At 41.3% G+C, this 26,157-nt stretch overlaps 2 protein-coding genes across 2 annotated transcripts in view; both read right to left on the bottom strand.

Moving 5' to 3' along the window:
- The window catches only part of LAMA1 (laminin subunit alpha 1), a 148,937-nt gene that overhangs the window by 108,121 nt on the left and 14,659 nt on the right, over positions 1–26,157 (bottom strand). The gene's annotated exons all lie outside the window — the stretch shown is intronic.
- LOC136133198 (syntaxin-17-like) lies at positions 14,271–15,212 on the bottom strand. Its single transcript, XM_065890433.1, is given in 3 exon segments — positions 14,271–14,452; positions 14,455–14,998; positions 15,030–15,212. Coding segments are annotated over 3 exon segments (909 nt in total).

The raw sequence follows: 26,157 nt of genomic DNA on the forward strand, positions 1-26,157 counted from the left end.
TACAGATGAGGAAACCGAGGCACAGAAAGGTTACATAATCTTCCCAGGATCTCACATGTACTAATATGTAAACCACACTTCTACAGATTGCAAGGAAAAAGAATGAAACTCCCAGCTGAGCAGCTGGTGGGTACCAATCTGGTTTTCCAAACCACTGACCTCAACCAGTAGCAATTATTTCAATACCATGTTCTTGTACTTTCATCAAACCCTTGTCAACTTTTAGACGGACAGCTTAGTCACATGTAACAAAACGTAACCCAGTGGAAGAACAACCATAATGGGAAAACTTCAGGACCATCCCTCCAAGGATCAAGGCCTTCAGCTATGAAGCTGGGCGTTGTTCTCACAGTGTCTCACTAGTTCTCTAGGTCCCCAAATTGGAGACTAGGAAAAAAACCAAGAAAGGGACTATGAAATATAAATCTGCAAAAGAGGAAGAGGAAGCTATGAAATATCTAAACGCTATTTGTTTTCACTTAAGTCACGTTATTGGCTGACTTATGTCTCCCCAAAATTCACAGGCTGAAGTCCTAACCCTTAGTACCTCAGAATGTGACTGTATCTGGAGAGAGGGTCTTTAAAGAGATAATCAAGGTCAAATGAGGTCAAATGGGTGAGCCCTAATCTCATCTGACTGGTGTCTTTTTAAGAAGAGAAGATTAGGACCCAGACGTAGGGGCAACCCTGTGAGGATACAGTGAGAAAATGGCCATCTGCAAGCCAACGGGCAAGGTCTCAGAAGGAATCAACCCTGCCAACACCTTGCTCTTGGACTTCCAGCTTCCAGAACTGTTTGCTAATAAATTTCTGTTGTTTAAGCCCCCAGGTTTCGGTATGTGCTACGGCGGCCCTAAGCAAATGAACACAAGCTAGTCTAATTCACCAATTGTGTGTTGACAGACCAGTCTTAACGCCCCCTATAGAAAAAGTAAGGAATTCTCTGTTAATATATAGAATTTTAAACCTTTGCCCAAATGAAATCCGTGATATTTCCGTTGCTGCTTTTTAGCATGGTTGACTAAAGTGCCTTTTCTCTCCATATAAGGTTGGCTGAACACAAAGTGATGATGCAGGGCTTTCACTAAATGCAGAGTCACTGAGGTCTTGCCAAACCTGCAGCTGATACAGCCACTTTCAAATCCACTTTCATCAGGGTTTTCTACCAAGAGGCCTTTGTTAATGATCACTGGAATGCACATAAACAGTGCCACATAAATAAAGCACACATACACCAAACACCGCTTTCTACACAGGAATCCAGACAGGAATTTTCATGTGGGCCTCAACCTTAAATATATTAAAACCCCCTCAGGCACAGAGATAAGAAAAATACACAGAGCGTAATTCTCCAATATCAGGGGCCAGCTTCAGACGTGCTCAGGGAAGCAAAGTGTTTCTTCTCCACAGAAAGCTCAGCTGCATAAGCTGCAGGGGCCCAGATACCACACGGGACCCCTGGCTGGAAATTCTCCACACAAGCACTTACCTGCCTCCGAGGCCATAATGAAACAATGAATGGAGAACTGTTTTCTCTTACCCGATGGGAAAAACCTTTTCACAGGCAAGAGAGGTTTAGTTTTAACAGTCAAATTAAACTTTTAAAAAAGAGTTCAGTCTATTTGGTAAGTAACATTGCTCAGTTATCCCTATAAAAGTGGTGAATCTGTGCTCTGTCAGCGTTATTTCTTAGGACATTATTAGACAATAAGATTCAAAATGATCGTCTGAGCTAACGTCTATTACTCAAGAATAAAGAAATAACTACTTACTAGAAGTCTAATTACTAAATGCAGCTATGACTCCCTTCTGGTTTTACAGAGTATGGATCACGGAACTAACTAATCAATGGATAATCGTGTGAAGTAGAAACAAACACTTGGCAGAACAAGAGAAGTTTGGGGCTTGGACGTTCACTTGGCACGTAAGATCCGTGGGATACACATTTTAGGTAAATCTCTTACGGGCAATGATCTTGAAATGTCATTTCTATGTGATTTTAGTAGCTGTTTTACTATTATTGCCTCAGTTTAGGACCAGTATACAAAATTAACAGACAAAAGGAAATAGCTTCATGAGTGAGAAGTGTGGAATAAAATAGGTTTGTTTCTCTTTAAATTTGCTGCTGTCAATAGAAGTGTGGGATAAACACGTCAGAATCCAGTCTCTTTCCCCCCCTTTCTTTTCTTCTTGCTTTTTCCTTTTATTGAGGGCAGGAGGGACTGGTTACTTGTAATGGCAAATTTAGATCAAGTAGGTTTTTTTCCTTAAAATTCTTAAGCTTCGTGTCTCAGGAAATCAAGGAAGGCTCACTTCGGAAGCAAGCTCAGATTCTTCAGGTGGACCCTGAGGAAAAGCCAGGGTGAGAAAGATGATGAACAAGGAAGGAAGGGCAGAGAGACGGGCCCATCACAGAAGTACAGGGGAACCAGGACCCGTTACCTGAAGGTGGGAAAGGGGTATTTAAAGCTCCTTCAGAAGGAGTTCTGTTTCTCAACAACTAGAAAAGTTACCTCAAAAAGAGCCCACGGGGCTGCCCTGGTGGCGCAGTGGTTGAGAGTCCGCCTGCCGATGCAGGGGACACGGGTTCGTGCCCCGGTCCGGGAAGATCCCACATGCCGCCGAGCAGCTGGGCCTGTGAGCCACGGCCGCTGAGCCTGCGTGTCCAGAGCCGGTGCTCCGCAGCGGGAGAGGCCACAACAGTGACAGGCCCGCGTACTGCCAAAAAAAAAAAAAAAAAAAAAAAAGGAGCCCACGATAAGCTGTCCCATGGTCCATGAGCCACTAGTTCCGTCTCAGGATGCTAGGGGGATTATCTCAAAGGATACGTGTTGCGCTACATTAAGAATCAAAACTGGAAAGTAAGAGGCTGGTTTCCGTCCTTAGTCTCCATGGATCTCCCTGTAGAATTGCTCCCACAGTTCAATTTCACCAAGGGTTCTGGGAAGATTTTGCTAGATTTTGTGGGAGGTGAGTTGGAACGACTTCAAAAGCACAGCCAGGCAGGTCACCAAATGTCCTTTGTGGGGATCTTCACTGCTTTCCCCCACCTGTAGGTGCCGGGTGACAGCTGAGCCCCAAGAATGAGATAAACCCGCTGCAAAATGCAGTTACCGGCCATTCTAGGACCTGGGAAATGCAAAGAGTGGCTTTCCCATACTCCTGACCACCGGTCAGCTGGAGCCATCGGTTTTCACCCAGGAACGTCTCAGTCTTTGAAATTACATTGGGTTTTTCCCCCAAATGCAGTGCAGTTTGTTCACATGGAGACAGAGGGGGCAGTAAATACCATTCCTTCCTTTCCCTCCCGAATGTGAAGGGGGCTTGGGAGTCCATCATGGAGATGGAAGGAAGTCATCAACGTTCCAGGAAAAAGCAAAGCTGGAGGTGGCGGCCTCGACGGTGGCTGCAGAGGTCAGCCTGACACTCTGCCTCTGGTGGCACAGGCTGAGTGGACACACGCTTGGTGGCCTTGTCCTGTGGGTCAGGGACCTGGGCCTCCTGAGAACAGCCTGCCCGGAAGAGAGACAGATGGAGCCCCGGAGTGATGCGGTCAGCTCGTCTCCCAGTTAGAAAAATGACTGCCCCTCTCCTGGGGGGAGGGCAGGCAGCAGAGATGTTACTGTCAGAGAAGCTCGCCTTCCTCCCCCAACCAGGACACAGGACACTGGGACCAAGGATGCCCCTAACACCTTTTCACTGGAGATTCATTCAGTGAACACTAATTGAGCATCTGCTTTGGAACAGGACCGTGGCAGGTGCCACAAAGACAGCGGTGAAGTGGGGGACACGGTCAGGGTGGCCTGGATGCCCCGACGGGGAGACAGAGGTGGGCCAAGTCCCCCGGGAGAAGGACAGAAGGCGGCCAGGGTGTCTGGTGGGGGCCAGCCTAGTCTGGAGAAGGGGTGGTCAGGGAAGGCTTGCCTGGAAAGTGGGGGAGAGTGAGTAGGAGATGTCTAGGTAAAGAGAGGGAGGTCAGAGGGATGGAGAGTGGGACCCTGCGGGGCCAGAGCATGGAGTGTGGGACATGGCAGGAGGCCCGGTTGGCTTGAGTGTCGAGACGGGAGGGGACTGGACAGGGCAGGGCTCTCTGCGAAACGTTAAAACTTCTAGACCATTCGAAGACCCTAAACCAGGGAGTTACCAGGTCACCAGGGATGAAAAGATTGGATGCCGGAACTGGATGCTGGTGCCGGGAAATGGTGAGAGCTGGTGGTGTTGACACAGTGAAGACCAAGACTAAAGTAGAGAAAAAAGCCAGCGGGTCTTAAAGAGTTTGCCAGAAGGCCCAGTGTGAGTGAGAAAGAAAACACGGAAGCCCAGCAGGGCTTTCCAGCTTTGGCCAGACCCCCTCTCCACCTCAGGAAGATGGGACAGGTCTCCCCGACATGGCCCCAAAGCCCACACTTTGCCCTTCTTCCCTCAGTCCCAGAGAATGTCTGGCTGAAAACATTTGAAAGCTTCTTTTCACATCCTCTCTTGGTCCTCACGTTGACCTATGGTGCCCAGCAGGTCCAGCAACGGTTAGCAGCAAACCGCCTGACAGCCCTCTTTTCATCCCTCATCGTGAGAAAACAGTTCAATTGCACCTCAGAAAGTAAAAGGGGCCCCTAATCATTAAGCCTCACAAATCCAACTGGCGACACCATCTAGAAAAGCTGTGCAAATCTGCACTTTACTAACTCCATTAAACATTAACCTGTGAGTTATACATTTACAGCCTCTAGACACAATAATTATGTGTTTCTTTCACTAAATCTAGCTGAATCGCTTATAGTTTTAGCCCTAGAGAGATTAGAAAGCATTTTTTGTTTTTGCAAGATTTCACTCAGTACATGGAACCTTGGTCTACATGCTATTTGAAGATTCTCATCTTTCTTTAGGTACCTCTAACTTCACTGAGCATCTATCATTCGTCAGGCATCAAGCTGACACATCATCACATTTAAAGCTTTTTTTAAAAAGGAATATCTAAACAAAGGTCTTATACAGGAAGGCTTTTGTTTATTTAAAAAAGTACAGTGGGAAGCTAAGTGGCACAGCTGCATGGAAAACAAGATGGCGGTTCCTCAAGAAAGAAACTTAGAATTACCATGTGATCCAGCAATTCCACTCTGGGTATATACCTACAAGAACTGAAAGCAGGGACTCAACAACAGATATCTGGGCAACAATGTCTATTGAAGCACTATTCACAGTAGCCAAAAGATGGAAACAAACCAGATGTCCACCACGGATAAATGGCTAAACAAACTCTGGGATACAAGGGAATATTATTCAGGTGTGAAAGTTTGATACCTGCTACAACATAGATAAAGCTGGAGGACATTATGCTAAATGAAGTAAGCCAGACACAAAAGGACAAATACTGCATGATTCCACTTACATGAGTTACCTAGAATAGTCGAATTCATCGAGACCCAAATAAGAATTGCGGAAAACGGGGGCAGGGGAGGGGAGGATGGGAAGGTACTGTTTAATGGGGACAGAGTTTCAGTATGAGATGATGGGAAAGTTCTAGAGAGGGATGGTGGCGATGACTGCACAACAATGTAAATGCACTTAGTGCCAGTGAATTGTACACCTAGAAATGGTTTAAATGGTAAATTTTATGTTATGTATATTTTACCACAAGAAAAAAAAAAAGATGTGAAAATAAGGAGAGAAAAGTGAATGATACAAAGACTCAACTTTTTGTGGAAGATGGAGATTTCTAAATTGAACATGACGAGGGACCAACCTTGGAGAAGCCAACCGAGCCATCTGGAGGGCAAGCTAGCAGCTCAGAGGGGATGCGTGATAACCTGTCTTTCCCATGACCCTATTTCTGTCAGTTTCTTACTAAGCTCTAGTGAGGCCTGATGACACGTCACAAAATACAAAACTGGAGCCCAAACTGTTAGGGTTTGAGAGTGAAAGGAGACCCCTGAGTGACGTGGCTGGAGACTCTCAGCTCAGAGGGCGGCATCTCCTCCTGGTGACGTTGACTAAGTGCCTGGCTGACCTCTGGGCAGCCCTATTCTTGGCCTGGCCCTGGAGTCCAGTACGGCATTGTAAACGATCCTAAATGGTGAGCAACTCAATGGAGGCCTAAGAAACAGTTATTTCACGGGCTTTCTTGTGCTTCTAGCCCCTGAAGAACAAAGATAAATATCTTCTGATTGTATGTCATAAAATAGAGAAAACAAAATTTTAAATTATAAGACTGACAATTCTCATGGTCACTTAATTAGCGGGGAAAAGGTATTGGACACTATTAAAACAACACTAGATAGGTCACTTGATGATCTTATTTTTAGAAAGATGATTAAGAGTAACTCAAATTTGATTTAAAAAACTATTATAGAGGGGGTATATGGAAACTCATTTTTTCTGTAAATCTAAAACATCGCTATAAAATAAAGTCTATTAATTTAAAAAGACACACAAAACAAAGGAACAGAACTATTTACACATGTTATAATAGTTATCAGTTATTCTAAGAAAGCTTAAACCCCTCCGGTTGGCTGCACAGAAGCTAATAAGTGGTTTTCAGGCTTCACCAAACTTCTCAGGTATGTGGGCTTAGACAGCTGTGGCATCCCAGTTAATTATCTGCAGGTTTTAAATTGATCTCGCGGTTTTCCCAGCCTTCATTTCCGGACCTTATGGGGCATGGAGGCCACCAAGCCAGGGCGAGCCAGGGCGAGCCAGTGCTCTCCAAGTATCTGTGCAGAAATCTCAAAGGAGAACAGACCTGAATGCACTGGCACAAGCAGGCCTAGTCCCTAGAGTTTCCACCTTTGTCACTACTTTGGCAGCCTCATCACCTCACCAAGGCCAATGCTTGCAGAGTCAGACTTCCAGAATTACTCCCCACCCTCCTCCCAAAAAGGTAGTGATTAACAGATCTTAAATTTCTTACAATCCAGAGAATTACAGAAGGAAATTTAATGTTTCCCAGGATTCAGGCTTAAAGTGATAAATCCAGCTGTGTTCTCTACACCCCACTGCATTATTCACAACGAATACTGTGAATATGGATCTACATGTTATCCCGATTTCTCACGTTGTAAGTGTGAAATAACAAATAGAAAAACACTATAAAATGCACAATACAGATGTAAGGTATCACTATCAGATTTGTAATCACTTTCCCTAAGTGCCATAGTTATTCTGCTGACAACTGGCACCTCTCACGATGATGACATTTGCAGTTCATTCAATTTTTTTCTCATTTGTTATGACCTGAAAATTCTGTCCTGCCTCTTACACTGATTTTCAAATATCTAAAACTGTCACCACCATTTGACAAAGCATTTGCCTCATCAGAGATAAATAATCCTGGCATAATTTACACATGTGAAGGTGATAAACAAGACCAAACAAATACTGTCTAAGCATCTGAACTCAGCCCAGTGCTCCCAAATACATGTTCAATACAGTGACCAAATGTAAATAAATGAATATATCTATATCTGAATGAATGAATGAGTGAATGAATGAATAAGTAAATTCCTTGCTATTCAATTAACAGAGAACAAAGAAAGAAAGAACCTTTTAGTCTCCATGCTGCTGAGAGGTTGTGAGACACACTCTTTCATTCACTGTTAGTGAGTATATAAATTGAGCAATATTTTTGAAAAAAATAAAACAATAAAAATTAATTTTCAAAAATGTTTAAGCTCTTTTGGTTTTGTTTTTTTTGTTGTTGTTGTTGTTGTTGAATGAGTGAATTTATTGCATGTTTCCTTATATAAGCACCACTTAGCAACATCATAAGCGAATTCAGTAAGCTTTACAGAATTTGTAGACATTCTCACCATTGGGCCATTTTTTTGTGCTGACCCTTTCTAACACCAAGGGTTTTAACAATAAAATGGAAAACATCTTTAGGGGGTTAATTAATGAAACCTTGGTAAACATCTTTTTTAGTGATTAACCTTAATAAAAGACAATCTCAAGTACTTGAGAAATGTATGGATAACATGTACGTACTCTTGAGTAATTTCCTCAAATATTTATTAGTCAAGTTTCTCACAGGAGCTGGACGATGGTCCGTTCAAGTCTGGAGTATCTATGCTGCTAAATTAAAATCTTCATGCTTTGGCTATCCAGTGCAAAGGTGACAAGACTGACATTGTTTTGGAGGTTAAGAAATTGAATGTAATTTCCTCTGAGGGGACAAAAGATCTCTTCTCCTTAGGAGACAACTTTTAGACTTATTCAAAGCTGAAACAAAACTCAGCTGACTAGTTTTGTAAAATGTAGTATTACAGAAATTGCTTTAGTCTGGAAAAAATGTAAACATAGTTTATTACCAGTTTGTACCTTCACCATAGAAAAGCCTTCAAATCATTCTTGTGGAATGTCTGATTTTCAGTGGCATTGTCAGATGGTTGAGTAGTGAGTCTGAAGAGACAAAGCTGGGGCCAGTATACGGAAGGCTGAACTTTATCAGGTATTCAACAGGATCTGCTGAAAACATTTCAGCAGAAAAATGAAAGACGGTTCTTGTGGCAGTGATGTGAGGAATGGCCTAAAGTTGGGGAAGATGAGGTAGCGGATGTGAGGTAATAAAGTCTTTTACTAGAGTGATGGCTACGAATATATTTAAGAAATGAATGCAACTAATATTCAAACAATTAACAAGAAGACCCAGTAAGAGGCTAGATATAAAGAATGGAGAATCCCTGACTAGAATGGGAGAAAGCAGCAACCCCTGAGTAAAAGCTTACTATAAGAGACAAAGCCAAAAGTAGAACTCTGATCTCCTGATTCCCCATCCAATTCTCTTTCCACTGTAGCTGTTGACTGATTTGGAATGTTAAAGCTGGTCTGAAAGACCACAAGCTTCAGTAGGCAATCTGATATGGCATAACAAAAACTCAGTTAAATTACTTTTGAGGATTTTTTTTTCTTAAACCATGGTTATAATTCTAGCTTTTGTGCTAACTAGCTTTAATCTTGGGCAAATCATTTGCCTTTGACACCTCTTCTGTTTTTATATGAATTTATTTCTTTTGTTAATATTGCACAGACGTTTTTCTTGTCTCCCACAATAAATAATTTCTTTGAGGGCAGTAATATGGACTATAGGTGGATCTTCTACCATTGATTGTTTATCATACCTAAGAAGTGGCTCTGTGAAATGGTGTCAAATTAATGAATATAAATAGTTGAGAACATCTTGTTAGAAACAACACGAAATGTTAATAAAAACACAAACAGGGCTTCCCTGGTGGCGCAGTGGTTGAGAGTCCGCCTGCTGATGCAGGGGACACGGGTTCATGCCCCGGTCTGGGAAGATCCCACATGTCGCGGAGCGGCTGGGCCCGTGAGCCATGTCCGCTGAGCCTGTGCGTCCGGAGCCTGTGCTCCGCAACAGGAGAGGCCACAGCAGTGAGAGGCCCGCGTACCGCAAAAAAAAAAAAAACCCCAAAACCCCACACAAACAGAACCTGATCTGTTCACATTAATTTAGGCTAGTGGGGAAGCTTCCCTACCTTTTATTAGGCCTCTGACTACTTAAAAAGAGTTTCTAGCATTCATAAGTACCTGATAGCCACTGCCATGTTATACTTTATTAGGAGAAGAAAATGTCCCATTTCACAGGAGAACCATTTCCCCACACTCTTCTTCATCCTTCCTCCCAAAGATTTCATGTGGCAGCAACGAAGGGCAAGGGGCACCCTGAAAACGACCTTTCCATTTTTAAGTTAACACAAAGAATGGCTTGGTTTGGCTTCTGTGACTTTCACTGGAGAAAAATGTTGTACACTATATACGTAAGTTTCCTCAGCTTCTTGTGATTGATAGAAAACGCCAGTATTCAGTCCTTACTCCTGTGCAAACTACTTTAGGGCACTTACAGGCAGGCAGGCGGCCCACAGAGGAAGGCTTTTGGATTCGCAGAACTCTCCCTATACAGCACTCAGCGTCAGTATAACCTGAAAGTTCTTGCCCCAGGAACTCTGGCCAGCACACCCTTTTCTGGGGCTTCTTAGGTTATTGGCTCCAGCATAGGTGGGTAGGAGAGCTAAATCAGCAGAAGAAAAGCAAAAACTGAGGAAGGAAGACAGGAGAGGTCATAAGAACAAGGGAGCAGAGTCTGTGACTAATAAACACTGAGATGGCTTTTTTATGTGATTTGTAAAATGTCTTTAGAGGCAATTCCAAAAGAAAAGTTTCAAAAATAGTCTAAGTAATACCAGCATCACTACAATAAGTGCATGGCCCCCCAAGGGTACCATTTTAAAGGATAATCATTTGATTCTATGAGTTATATGATTGTTTTAAAAAATATTAGAGTTTATTTTAAAATTCAATATAAAAAGCACTGCTTAAGTGATGGCTGTGACCCACAAATATAAGGAAATTTGTAGGATGTGTGGGTGGGATGGAAACGCTATTAATTTTATAGTCTAAGGACTAAATTCAGCGCTATGTACTTCTGCACTGGCCACCATTAAAAACTGAGGCTGCTAGACATTTGATGAGGAAACAAGATTTTAAGAAAAGTGCAAATGAACGGCATGTGTAATTTCAAAGCAAGCCTGCCTTACAGAATATATGGGTGTTTGGGTGAAGCAGAGTGAATAGCCCGTCTCAATTTTAATATACAGAGGCAACACAGTATGAGAGTAACAGAAGTTTTTGTAGCTCAACAGACCTAGTTTACATCCTGGCTTCACCCTTTTGTAGTTGAATAACCCTCTGCAAATCATTTAGCTTCTCTGAGGCCCAGTGTCCTTACCTGTAAAATGTCTAGTGAAGGGCCTGGCAAACAGAAAATACACCATAAATAACAGTTCCTCTGTAAGGGTGGGTTTTTTTTTTTCAAACTAAGGGTCAAAAGCCTTTGGTAGATTATGAAATCAATTTAGTAGGTTACAACTAGCATATTTTAAAAACTGAAACAATAAAAAACATCAGAGTGCACTGCACATAATGGTAAGTATTGTTCCATAATGAATATGCTGAGTTTTGATATAAATGCATTTTTTTACTGTGGATTACAACCAAAAAGTTTCAAAGTCTCTGTTCTACAGAGAAATTCTCAGATTATTATATTAAAAAGGCTTTAGGAGTGCTGCCTTTATCCAAATGGTACTCTGTAAATTTTAAGAACTTAATCAAAGTGTTCCTTACCTTCTAACTTGTTGCAGTAAAAATAAGACATGAATCATAGAGAAGATAAATTTAATCAGCTACTGTAGGGCATTAAATTCAATTTTAAGATTGGTTTCTGTGTTATACTGACTAATTTATACTTCTAAACACTTTATAGTTTATACGTATATCATTTATAGTTGATTAAACACATCTAGAAATTTCTACAAAAAGTTGACTATTAGCTTCTATTATGGGAAAATTAGATACGATTTCTAAATAATTTTTAAAAAATTTTAAAACTTTTAAAAAGGATTGCAACTTGCCTAAGCATGAAGACTGCTAGAGTAATATTCCCATCCTGATGAGTAGTAAAACTCAAAGGCCTCTATGAGCACATACAGTGATGTCCCACACTGGCTCAGTAAAAAGGAGAGCTCCCAAAACAAACTGTGAGGGTCAATAACAGGCCTCTTTTCTCCTTCAGGTCTTGATGTAGAACCAGACTGACAGTAGAATGAGTCCCTAGTGCTGTTAAGATGGTGAGCTAGGCAATTTTAGGTTGGCAGGATAGGAATTTTAGGTTGGCTGAAGGGTAGAATACTAGAAATTACAGGATTCAATGATACAGCTGAATCTTGATATAACTGTATCTTAAATTTATAATTTTAGCTGACCAGGCCAGATTGGCTATTATTAGAACCTATGCAACTGAAGTTTAGGAATCTTGTTTTAAATTAGCGCCCTGGGCAATTCTGATCCTCATTCTGGTTTGAACGCCCTGTGTTAAAGGGACAGCAAGGATCCAAAAATATAAAAAGATGGAGTTCAAAAGTATTTATCCCAACCTTACAGGTATCCAATGTCAAATACTGGATCAGACTCTGACACTCAAAGTACTTCCTTCTTGGTATTATATTAAAGATATGAGTCAGCAGGTAGAAATACTTGATGTTTTCCAGTTATTTAAGAATAAGAAATGGTATGTTGCTTCATTGGAATTCACTGGTGAGAAGCAAAAAGTATGAATGAGAAAGGTCTCTTTAGATTAGACATAGAAGTAAAAGGTAGCAATCAATAAAAGTTATTAAGAGTAAACTCAGCAAGAGAGAAGTGATAAATCATTCAACAGCTTGATGAATCCATTTGGCTCCTGAGCAGAGATCTCATACCTTTTGTGGTGTAGGTGCCCTTTCCTCCGTCCTCAGAAAAGAATAAAGATTAAGGCAAAAGGTGGTTCCTTCCTATTTCAAATGAGTTGAGAGTACAGGGTAAGTCAGCCTATAATCTTAAGTTCTTTTTTCCTAAATTTAAAACTTTTCTGCTATTTGACATCGACATTGGGTTGGGCTGAGCCATGCTTGCTGTCAACGTCAAGCGTTGAGATTAGCACCACAAATCCTCCACCAGGACTGAGTCTTGGCATCAGGCTTTGTCCATCATCAACCTTGAATGTGAGAAAAGGCAAGCATGAATACCATTCTTGGGAAGAAACAGCAGCTGTGCAAGGTGAAAGAAATCACAGGAGACAGCAAAGCCTGGGGAAAAGGATGGTAGTAACAGAAGTGAGGTAGAAAGCTAGTCCTTAGCTCCTCCAACTGTCAGCTGAAGAACTTAGGGTCAAACACTCCCTGCACGGCAAGTACATGAGTCCCCTGAAATTGTAAGGTGCCCCAAGAAATGACCTGGCGTTCCCCTCTTGCTTATTTTTTAGCTCAAACTCTGACAATGTTGAAAGTATTTGGAGACTGACACCTCTCTTTCTCTCACTTTCTTTTTTACCTAGAGGTTACAGTAGAGGATGAACAGAGATGGCAGCCAATACCAAAAAAAACCAAAACAACAACAACAACAAACAAACAAAAAAACCAAAACAGATTATGAGAAAAGTCTGCATTACACATGGGTAGAATTCACCCCATAAGTCAAAGAACTTTTCAAAATTACAAGGGAGGGAAGGCAGAAGGGACTAGATATTTGAGGTGTTAAGAGGCAGGCTGTTAAAGTCCCCCACTATTATTGCGTTACTGTCGATTTCCTCTTTTATAGCTGTTAGCAGCTGCCTTGTGTATTGAGGTGCTCCTATGTTGGGTGCATATATATTTATAATTGTATCTTCTTCTTGGATTGATCCCTTGATCATTATGTAGTGTCCTTCCTTGTCTCTTGTAACATTCTTTACTTTAAAGTCTATTTTATCTGATATGAGTATTGCTACTCCAGCTTTCTTTTGATTTCCATTTGCATGGAATATCTTTTTCCATCCCCTCACTTTCAGTCTCTATGTGTCCCTAGGTCTGAAGTGGGTCTCTTGTAGACAGCATATATATGGGTCTTGTTTTTGTATCCATTCAGCAAGCCTGTGTCTTTTGGTTGGAGCTACAAAAAAATAAATAAAATAAAATTCAAAAATTAAAAAAAGAGACTAACAGAGCAAGCTTAGTGACTGGCCTTATAAGTCTACCACTTGAGACTCTGTGTTCTTTATTTATAGAGAGGCAGAAAAAAGAGTTCAGAGAAGAGGTCAGGGTCACAACTTAAGATATCTGAAAGAGAAGTCAGGCCTTTCTTTCCATTTTCTTACACTATTTGTTTCCTTCACTTGAAACTATTGTTAGACCAAATTGCAATAGGGTTCACCAAATGGACTCCATTATGCAATTCAATTGTGCCCCTTGCTGGCTCCTGATTTCCCTATTTGATACAAGAAGCTAGTGAACTTCCATTCTTTTCTCTGCTAAAATGCCTAAAAAATCTATATTTAGGAGATAGAAAAGCATATTTACAATATGCTTAGCCTTGGAGTCTCCATGTCAGAGTTATGGAAGAAACTATTCTGAAAACTGCCCTTCCGTAACCCAACATGTTCACACGTCACAAGTCCTTATCAAAGTTATGGGTTGGGTTTTCACATTTCCAGGTAAAAAGTCTGCTCCCTGGCAGTCCTTAAACTTTACGTGACAAACACTGTACACCCTCAGTCCAGGCTTCTCACTATCTAACATCCCCGTTAACACCCCAGCAAACAACAAAATATATGCACTTATCACAGTTCGATCCCACTTGAGCATCGACGGCCACTATTTTGATATAACCATGTTCATGTTCCAAAAGCTGATGAGTGTCCAACAGCAGCAAAGGATAGACATGTTGGCACCAATAATACTGAAGTTTGGTTTTTAACTGCATTTTTTGTCAGTTTGGCTGGGAAGATCTGGACAGCTGGAAGTGAGCTTCTGCATCACTTCCTGTTTCTTTCTTTGTAACAATTTTCCACCTGTGAAGCCCACCACCCCACCACCAAGCGCAGCTGCAATTCCTGCCACTCTGAAGCCTGCAAGGAGGCCAGTCGGGCCCCCACCATTCCTCCGATGAGAGCACCTGCCACAGGCAGAGCTGCCAGCTTGTATTTTGCAGCCTTCCCCAAGTTTTTGGTTCCCTCGTCAACACTCACAGCAGCACTGTTGATATGGTCTTCGACGCTGTCAATCTTCTCCTGCTGAGAATTCACTAGGAGAGAGAAATCAGTGACCAGTTGGCTGAGTTCAATTAAGTTCGCTTCTAAGGTTTCCCATGATTCTGCAGCATTTTGATCTCGAGGAATTTCAGGCAACACATATATCTGAGTCATGTTCTGAGGATTAGCTTCATCTTCAGTAGCATGAAATGTTCCACCAACAGCCATGGATCTGGTCAGAGAAGGCTGTAATAAGGTTCCTTCATCATTAAATTGTTTCTTACGTTCTTCTACGGATTCTAGATGGAGTTGAAGAAATTCTGCTGTGGCTGCTGATGCTTCTTCTTTAACAGGATCTATCATTCTTTTCAGAAGTCCTAGGTCATCCCCTTGGACTTTCAAACAAAGCTTCTCCATTTCTCGGATACTGGAGTGGAGTTGCTTCAGCAACTGTACGTCTAGGCTGGTGTGTCAATGCAACTGTACGTCCTGCATTGATGTGCTCTTCATGCAACTTGTCCCAGATTCTGCGCCTCTGATACTTCTCAATATTTAGCTGGTGCTTTCTTAACCTCTCCAGGTCTGTTGGGATTACCATCTTAGTAAATTTCTGAAGAGCTGGTTCAAGACGGCGTAATTTCACTTTTTCTTCATCTTCAGACATCCTAAAAAAAACGCTGTGTCTCTTCTACTTGCAACAACTACCTCCTCCACTCATGTAGAATAACCCGATGTCCTGCTTCCTGCGGGGCGACCCTCCTGCGCGCGCGGGGCTGGCACCCAGCCCACATTGCGGCCAGGGCCTTACGCCCCCGAGGCGGCCTCTCGCGATCCTGTTTAAGCTCTTTGACCCAGAAATCCCATTTCCTGGAATCTACGCTAAAACATAATCAGCACTGCAGCCGCAAAACTATTCAGATATTTGTTGCAGTGTAATTTATAAAATTACAATCACCTTAAATGTTCAACAGTGTGAGCAGGTTAAACAAATCTCTGTATACCCAGATGATGACATTATTCTGCCATTAAAAATTGTTAAAATTCAGATGCCAGCCATGAAGAAGAAATGGGTACTGCCTGGCCCTCTGGCAATAAACAACTAGAAACTGGACAAAGGGTTTTCTACTGAAGCCACTTTCTAGGCTGGTGTGTCAATGTCTTACGAAGTTAAATGTGCACACGTCCATTGGCCAAGCAATTTCACTCCTTAAGAAATAAAAACATATGTCCAGAAAGACTTTTATAGAATGTTCACTGCAGCTTTATTTACAATAGACAAAACTGTAGCAACTAGTAGACTAAAAAGTTCTGGAGAGCTAATGCACAATATCGTGATCATAGTCAACAATACTGGATTATAAACGTCAGAGTTGGAATTATTTTCAATACAGAGGAAGAAATGATAATTATGTGATGTGATAAAGGTGTTAGCTAACACTGCTGTAGTAATCATATTGCAATATATAAACCTATCAAACCAACGTGTTTTGTACCTCAAACCTACACAACGTTATATTCAATTATATCTAAATAGATGAATAAAACAGAATAAAATAAAATAGGCACTGACAGAAGAAATTATAATAACCCAAACACCCTAACAAGAGGATGGATAAACAAAGTGTGGTATATTCACGGAGTGAAATATTGCTCAGAAATAAAGGAACGAACCACTAAAAGCAACAATGGGGGAATCTCGCAGACATAATGCCAAGAGAAAGAAGACAGACACAAGAAAGACAGGTCATGTGATTGCATTTATATGACGCTATATAACAGGCAAAGCCAATCTAAGTGAAAAAATATTCAGAACAGTGGTTCCTCTGGCCAGCAGGTGTCGGGGAGGGGAGCTGGTGAACGGAACGGGATGGACACAGGGGAACATTCTGGGTGATGGAAATGCTCTACATCTTGATGGCGGTGAGGCTTATACATGTGACTGTATTTGTCAAAGTGCACCCAACTATACCCTTAAGATGTGTGCACATCACTGCATGTAAATTGTATCTCAATAGAAAGAAAAAATGAAAGACAACTGTTATGATCACACTGGATGAACTATTTTGGCTCCACAAACAGGCCTTTTCTATGATGCTCTCTCCCAGGTACCTTTCCTCCACCTGGTCCTACATTCGGGTCGTTTCTCTGATGCTCTGAGCTGCCCTTCCTATATGTGCCCCATACCTGCTCAGCTCCCCTGACCCCCATATCAGCCAGCAGAAGTGATCGGCTTACCTGCCTCTTTCCCCAGCTAGCCCAGAAGCCCCTGAGGACCACAGTCAGCCTTAAGCAACAACTGAAGTACAGTGATGATACCAACATTTATATGGAACCTACTGTTTGTTGAATACTTTCCCTGGATGTCGCTACTGTCTTGTTCATGAAGGAATCCTGAGACCCCTGCCATCAATAAGCAGACGTTACGAATTATTAAATATAGACAATGCGCTCAGATATGCTGGAACGGATCAGAAGATAATTCCTGGGTGTTAGGATCACAAGGGAGTTTTTTTAACAATTCTTTTCTTATGTTAAAAAATTTCTGCTTCTGTATCATAATAAAGGAAGTTCTATATAGAGAAAAGTTCCACTGAAGACATAAGAAGCACATGAGTTATTCTGAGGTATAGCAGAGGTATTCAGGAGCTACTTTGTTTTTTTACTTTGTTACAGCTTTCTTTTTAAAGATCAAGATGTTAGATGTTCCAATTTGAATACACTGCTAAGTAAAAAGCAGAAAGAAAAAAAAAAAAGCAAACACTAGAATGGATTCCAAAACGTATTTTTCAAAGAAAAATTTTTTCAGAAACTAAAACATCTTTTTTTTTTTAGCTTTACTATAACAGGAAGAAATAATTCCAGAACAGACCTCCCTTTCTTTCCATAAATATACAAAAAGCTTTATTTTGAAGCCAAAACAGTTGGAGATATGAAAAGTATATTTTGACAGAGTCCTGCAAAACTCTCTTCGCTCATTTCCCAGAACCCTCCCAAGGCTGATCTAAGAAGCCCTGCAGAGCAAGCAACACTGTAACAGTATGGCCAACACTCTGCCATTCAAAACAGAAAAGAAAAAAGGGGGAAGGTTTGGTAAACTAAGTTGTGCTAACTGGAAAAATGGTTATGCTTGACTGTTTGGCAGACCACCGTTCATGACAGACAAAGGATAAAGCTTAAAAATAAATCTTGCCAGGAAAGGAAGCTCCACATATGGCCTCAATTATTTTCATGTATTCAGCTCACTAGTCACTAACATTGAACAATTTAAGGTACAATATCTGTATTGCCACTTGGTCCTATAGCTCTTTACATCACCTGAAGATAAAGGTATAGCCCCTAAAAGGTAAGCTATGGGAGACCAGCAGAGAGAAGCTTCTTTTCAGAAGTGTGAGGAGGCAGTGGGGGGTTCAGATGTGTCTCAAAGTCTTTACCCCACGTCCTGTGGCAGGGTGGGGTTGCCTCATGTTTTCTCCACTTGAATCTTTGCCCACTTCAGAGACTGGAAGGTCCAAAGAGCACAGAGGAAGATGCTGTGTGACACTGAGGCCAGGTCTTAAAGGGATGCAACTTCTGCCTCTTTCTCTGGAACACCTGTGCTGGAGCCCTGAACTGCCCTATTCGCAATGCTGCCTTAGGGCTGCCATGCTGTGAGGAAGCCCCTAGCCCACAAGGAGAGTCCACACAGACAAGCCCAGAGACCACATGAAGGGAGAGCCTTGGCCAGCCCTCAGCTGCCCCAGCACCCCCTCCCCCAGCAACTCCATCCCAAGGACTGCAGCCTGAGATACAACCACTCACAGTCAAGCCCTTCCTGAAACCTTGACCCCCAGAAACAAACCCAGAAAGATATAAGATGAATGTTGCTTTAAGCCATAAAGTTTGGCAGTGGTCTCTTACAAAGCAGTAGATAATTGGAAAAGCGGCTGTGTAGGAGAAAACAAAATGAGATAACAAAAATGTGAAAACAAAAGACAGACATATCTCTGAGACAAGCAGCTTCATGGAGAATAGGACGGAAAAGATAAAAATGAAGGAGAAGAATTTCGTGTGGCTTACTTCCAAATAGTAATGAAGGGCTTGATTTCTTCCAATCTATTCATTTTGCCAAACAAATTCAAGAAAAATTTGAAATACTGGTTGAGCCCAGTATGAAGTAATATAAAATTGAAATAAAATCATTTTGAATTAATACAAGTACACAGTCATGGTCATTTCTACCAGGGTTTCCAGGGACAATTTCTGCCTGAACTCTTTTAACAAACACCCAAGACTCATTTGTAATGAGAAGCTCCAATTTACATGCAACTCTTGTTCTAAAAGTCTTTCAAGATTTTCTGCCTTAAGAATGTGAAATTTGCCTGTTCTTTTTTTAGTTACCGTGCCAATGTGCTTAGCAAACACTTTACATATGGACGATACAATAATAAACCTCAATCCAGCTCTGGCCAATTTTTCAGAAATTTTGGGGGGAAAAAAAACAACAGCAGACGTCCAGATTAATGAGGTTTTATAAAACCCAGCGAACAAACAGCTCTTGTCTAAAGGTTTGCATAAAACAAAGGCCCTTCTGTGATTATGTGCCCACAACAAAGTGTTACTTCCTAATTAAACCTACACAGAGTATAGAGCACTGCTTCAAAAAAGCAGCCTTTATTTTCAATGCCATAGGAAACGTTTCCTTTTTTACGAAACACACTTTGTCTTCTAAAGGGACATTACACATTTTTACTCACAAATCTGACCACTCCCAGCGAACATTTTGCCCAGGTTTAAACATTTTGAAAGGAGATTACTAAACACTGATTCATTTTCCTGCTTCTTGGCCAAAAATCACATGTTAGACAGCACCCAGATTTACCATAAGAGAAGCGTTGATACTCTGCCCCATTCCCAGGGGAGAGGACCCCATTGAGTGACAAAGAAAACAGGGGTTTAGGAAGAACCCAGACACTCCCAAATCAGAAGGAAATTGTCAGAACTCCTGCCAGCCTCCCCAGGAAATCGTATTAGAAAGAGAAACAATGATGGGAGACCGGGAACAAATGAGGTGGGACTGTGTGGGTGGTGTGGAAGGAACCAGAAGTCGCTGTGTCCAGCCCCAGTTGCAGCAGGTACAGCCATGTGACACTGGGCAAGCCAGTGGACCACTCTGCACTGCCACTTCTTCACCTGCAAAGAGGGGGCCATCTCCTCTCCAGGATTGTTGGAGATGAAGTAACATGGATGAGAAAAAAATGCTGTAGAGTCTATAACCTATACCTATATAGATACCCATATATATGTATATAGACACACATATGCATAGCATATGAATATACAATATATAGGTTGAGTGTTCATATACATTTGTAGATTCTATATGCTACATAGATAATATACTGTATATATTCTATATACTATATTGCTAAATTCTATATTATTCTAAATTCTATAATACTAAATTCTATATATTATATATAGATTCCTATACATATACACGATATATATGAATATATGTATAGATTCCTATACACAACAGGCAATGAACATTTCTTTTGAAAGGGATACTCAAAACTAAACAGAAACTTGCCATATGCGCCTTGAAAATGATTTGTATGCACTGCACTCCTTCACTGGCATGCAATCCTTTTTCACTGAAACCTCAAGTTATTACCCATAACAGAAAAGCAACCAACATGTCATGCGTGGGAGCTATTATGCAAATCATGGGTAAGCCACAGAGTAGGATGTTAACGCAGCTTTAAAATTATTAATAATGATTTTAGTTATATTGGGAAATGATCATGCTATAAAGTTAAATAAAACATCAGGACACAAACGTATTTGTCACAAACCTCAGCCGGAAGGATGATATCGTCCAAGAATGCAGACAGGGATGAGTTCTACCCTTGAATTACTTCAACTAAGGCTCAGTTCTGCCATCTGTCTAAAGGAGATAATGCAGAACCAAACTCATAGTGTGATTACGAGGGTTCCACAGAAAGCCTGGCCTGCAGGAGTATGGAATAAACGGCAGCCCTATGACTGCACTGTTAATTTAAATACATAGACATGCATGCAAAAGTCTAAAAGCAAGTACACTGATGTTATTGGTGGTCGTGTCAGAGTAAAGGGATGACAGGTTTTTCTGTCTCTTTACACTTATCTGTACCTTCCAGTTTTTCTACAGTGAGCCTGTATTACTTCCCTAATTAAGAAAAAAATAAGAATTATTGACTTATGAGCTTATTTTCTGGAAATCTGCATAACTGTACTTCTTAGCTAACCTTATTAGCTAACTCTAATTAGATTGTATCTTGCTTAATGTTTCCCATGTGATACCTGAAGATTTTTAGGACTCCTAAGTCATTTGTGGACTACCAGTGTGACAGGGGAAAGGAAACATATTTTTTATAAGGAATTTGTCAGGTGCTCAACCAGGAACCCTCCTTCATTTTTTTTTTTAAATTGAAGTACAGTTGATTTACAATGTTGTATCAGTTTCAGGTATAGAGCAACGTGGTTCAGTTTCATATGTTTATTCTTTTTCAGATTCTTTTCCATTAAGTTATTATAAGACCTTGAATATAGTTTCCTGTGCTATACAGTAGGTCTCTGTTGCTGATCCATTTTATATAGAGTAGTGTTGCATTTTACTTTGTAAGCTGTCCGAAAGCATAGCACCCAACCACCCTTGACGCATCTCTGCCACGATGCCACACGATCAAAGAGGAATAATAAATAAATACATACAGAAATAAATAGAACTGCTTCCACTTCCCCCACCACTGTCCTTAAAGTCACAGTGTCACCTACGGCAGCCTCTCAGCTGAGATCCCAGGACGCCTAGTCTGTCCACGTATTAGAAGGCAGTCCATGATTTCGCCATGAGGATTATCAATTTTGCATTTTCATTCCGAAGTTAATCTAAAAACTTATAAAAGCATATTCAGAATCTGGCTGACCACTGTATAACAAAATTCTGACCCAGGATTTCAAGGCTGCCGATCTGTGTTCATGTCACTGCCCTGGCACAGTGATCACCTACTGAGATGACAGTATTACTGCCGGTTGCAAAGTGACTGCAAATCCACCTGCTGTACTCTGCTTCTCAGGGTTTGAAGGCACTAGTGGGAGGCAGGGAGGCCAGAGGAGGGAGGCAGGGAGGCCAGAGGAGGGAGGCTGGAGGAGGGAGACTGGGAGGCTGGAGGCAGGGAGGCTGGAGGAGGGAGGGAAGATATTTCCCCCTCTGTCTACTTGCTGTTCCGGTCAATGTCTTTCGCCCAGCAGCAGTTGGCCCCAGTCTTTGGCTTTCCAGAACTCCCCACATAAGCCTCCTCACCCCAGCTCAGAGGTGGGGTACTCTCCTGCAAGCCTCCAGCTGTGAGTAACCCCAATCGCCTCCCTTAGTTCCTCCTCAGTGGTTAACTCTCAGTTAGCTAGGGACTCTCTTTCCCAGTTCTCTCACACCCATTAACCAGTTCCTCCTACTAGACCTGTCCTTTTAAATAACTGCTGTGGTTTCTGTTTTCCTGATTGGACCCTGGCTGATAGAAAACAGCATGTATTTCACAGTATTTTAACATTTTTTAATTGTGGTAAAATATATATAACATTAAAATGACCATTCCAGCCATTTTAAGTGCACAATTCAGTGGCATTAGGTGCACTCACATAGCTGTGCAACCATCACCACCATCCGTTTCCAGAACCTCATCATCTTCCCAAACTGAAACTCTGCACCCATTACCGCTCACTCCCCATCCCCCTCTGCTCAGCATCTGGTGCTTTCTGCCTCCATAGACATGACTGTTCTAGGGACTGCATGTAAGTGGAATCATACAGTGTTTGTCCTTTTGTGTCTGGCTCATTTCACTTAACACACTTTCAAGGTTCATCCACGTTGTTCATATATCACAATTTGCTTCCTTTTTAAGGCAAAATACTCCATGCTATGTATAGACCACATTTTGTTTATCGATTCACTGTCGATGGACACTTGGTTCCTTCCACCTTTCAGCTACTGTGAATCGGCTGCCATAACACATGGGTGTGCAAATATCATTTTGAATTCCTGCTTTCAATTCCTTTGGGGATATAGCTAGAAGTGGAACTGCTGGATCATATGGAAATCCTGTTTAACTTTTTGAGAAGCCACCACACTGTTTTCCATAGTGTTGCACCATTTTACGTTCCCAACCAGCAATGCACAAGGGTTCCAATCTCTCCACACCCTCACCAACCTTTATTTTCTGTTTTCTGATAATAGCCATGTTAATTGGGTGAAAAGTGGTATCTCATTGTGGATTTTCTTTTCTCTAATGATGAAAGATGTTGAACATCTTTTTATCTGCCCAGTGTCTTAACTTAGAGTATCTCAAACTGGAAATCCTTGAGTTCTTAAGTTGAGAAACTCTACCATAGGAATACATTTTAATATATTTAATAGCATATATACAGTTTAATATAATTAACAACTAAAATAATGCTGACAATCACAAAATTCAAGATCTATCGAATGGGTATGCTCACTCTCTCAGAATGATTTCTTTAAAATTTTAAGTTATCACAAGAGATCCTGGGCTCATGTCCATGGTATCATGCTAGGTCATTGGACAGTGAGCAACAGTTTATGACTGGACGCCACCCATGTATATGTTAGTTTTACATTTGTTAAAGTGACTCGTCAGTTTTATTTTTTTTCTTAAAACTACCACACTCATTCAATTCCCACAGATTGTTTTCTTTTTAAGTAAGACATTGCTAGATATCAGCGTAAATTCTAAAATATGGTGAATCGATGCAAGAAATGAATAGCAGGCATTACTTTAAAGAAGTAAAGAAATAAATCTAAGCGTTCCTCTTGTAATGTGTTACTAAAGCAAACACTCCGTAGTTAAATCTTATTGCAAACCACACAAGATTTATGGACTTTCTGATAACACCACTTTTTATCTTTTCTTTAGTTTATCTTTCAGGTAACCAAACATTATATACAGAGGCTAAAATGTCATAATTTCTACAGCTGTCATCAACTAGAGAATGAAGAATGGTATCAATGTCTTTGGCATTTGCCAAAACAGAACGAAACTGACTGATTTGGTCATAAAACCTCAGGGGCTGACATATTTATTAAGTTACATGAACACATTTACAACATGAAATTGTTGATTCCTGATAATACTGAGGTCTGCCTAATTTTACTTTAGAAACCTGTACTTCAGAGTTTACTTTTTTTTTTTTTGCGGTACGCGGACCTCCCACTGCTGTGGCCTCTCCCGTTGCGGAGCACAGGCTCCGGACGCGCAGGCTCAGCGGCCATGGCTCACGGGCCCAGCCGCTCCGCGGCATGTGGGATCTTCCCGGACCGGGGCACGAACCCGTGTCCCCTGCATCGGCAGGCAGACTCTCAACCACTGCGTCACCAGGGAAGCCCCCAGAGTTTACGTTTTTAAAGGAGTGAAACAAAGCAGTCAATGGGTTATTAGTTGATGGTCATCTTTTAATCAGGCTGTGAACCAAAAAAAGGAGGGGAGTGTGAAAATAAAGCACTGATTCACAGTGTGATTACACACTCACTGCCTCACCTCTGCCGACGTCAGGGTGTGAAGTCAAGCCTCCATAAACGTTAACAGGGAAGGAAAAGGGAAGAGGAAGGAGAAAGGAGGAAGCAGACAGCTGTGGTCCCTGCCCTCATGGGGTGTATAATCTAGAAATTAACTAGCAGCTGGTGAATTGTTGGCCTGACAGGGAAATACCCAGGCTTTGACGACAGAAAAGTCATCAGAAGGTATAACCACATTCTAGAGCTGAGTGTCGATGAGGCCCAGGAAACAAGGATGAGATGAGGCGGAAGGGAGCCATCCAGCTGTCAATACCTAAGCAGGACCCAAATATAGCCTCAGTCCTCATGGGACAACCAGCTCTGGATGCAACAGAGCAGCCAGGATCGCCAACGGTGGGTTCTGGCCAAAAATATTTAACTGGAAAGTAATCAAGACTTTAGAGCTGAGTTTAGTTCATAAGAAATAGAGGGCATAAAGGAACATGTTAACAACATCACAATGAAACCACCAGACAAATCCAGAATGTAGGATATTCTACAAGACAACTGGCCTCATCTATTCAAAAATTGAATATCATTTTTAAAACCGTAAGAGAGGACAATTCAGATTAGAAGAGATTTAACAAGCACATAACAGGCATCAAATGCAATGAGTGTTCCTTACTGATCCTGGTTTGAAAAAGAAAAAGAAAAGCTAAAAAAGACATCGGTGGCTAAACTGGGACAACTGGATATGGGTGGAGAAATAGTTACTAGGAAATTACTGTTCGTTTTGTTAGCTAATGGCCTGGTGCCTATTCAGAACAAATGTCCTATTTTCTGAAGATACAAAAAAATCTTTTATTGGTCCAATGTCACCATGACTGCAATTCACTTGCAAAGTGTTCCCAAGATGAAACAAATGTGACAAATTGCTTAAAAATTCCTGAATCTCGGGGGTGGGTATGTGTGTGTCACAATAATACTGTTTTCTACATATTCAAACATTTTCACAATAAAAAGACTCAATAAATAAATATCTGAGAAAGGTTTGCTCAGCGATAATCATATTGCATTTTTAAACTGAAAGCACAGTAGAAACTTCACGTTGTGTAAAAGGTAAAGAAAATTCTGAGTATTTTGTTATTTTAAATAATCTCAATTTAGAAGCTTATGTAAAAACACTAGAAAGTACTTAGAAGCCTATATAATTCTGTGTGTATGCTTGTGTTTGAATATGCCTTAAAGACCTAAAAGTGAGGCCCCCGAATTCCTCAAGCTGATTCAGTCCAACTGACAGCAAAAAGATCTCCTGTTAGGAGAAGTCAAAATCGACAAATTGCAAGATAAACAACAGTTGAACATGGATTTGAAGTCTATTCGTAAAATGTCCAGCTGTTAATTTGGCCAAACTCACGTAGTATCGCATTTATAATGATGAAAATGTTGTAGTTTTTCCCTTAAAGAAGGAAAATACATTGAAAAGATGATGAGAAAACCAACATTTCCTGCAGAAGCATCCTTACCACTGAAACAAAAACAAAAACCAGGGCAAAAAGGGGCTTTTTTCTCTCTTCCTTCAGGCAGATTTGAAAATACAAAGGCATGACATATTAATTCAGGATTCGTGGCTGGAAACACCCAGAAGTATTATTTCACTTAAACGTTGACACTATGAACCTGAACTTTAAAAATGTCTTCTGAACTTCACATTTTACTACCTCATTTACTGTTATGATTAGAGCTCAAAAGTTCCTTGTGCACGAACAGACACAGTATTGTCTTGTTTTCTACTTAAAATCCTACTTTTTTTTTTTTTTTGCGATACGCGGGCCTCTCACTGTTGTGGCCTCTCCCGTTGCGGAGCACAGGCTCTGGACACGCAGGCCCAGCGGCCATGGCTCACGGGCCCAGCCGCTCCGCAGCATGTGGGATCTTCCCGGACCGGGGCATGAACCTGCGACCCCTGCTTCGGCAGGCGGACTCTCAACCACTGCGCCACCAGGGAAGCCCCCTACATATTTTTTAATGATCACTTATTCAAAGAATTACGACTTTTCATCATGAGATCGCCAATATTCCTATT

Source organism: Phocoena phocoena, chromosome 13 (genome assembly GCF_963924675.1).
Source record: "Phocoena phocoena chromosome 13, mPhoPho1.1, whole genome shotgun sequence".
In the NCBI taxonomy this organism is placed as follows: domain Eukaryota; kingdom Metazoa; phylum Chordata; class Mammalia; order Artiodactyla; family Phocoenidae; genus Phocoena; species Phocoena phocoena.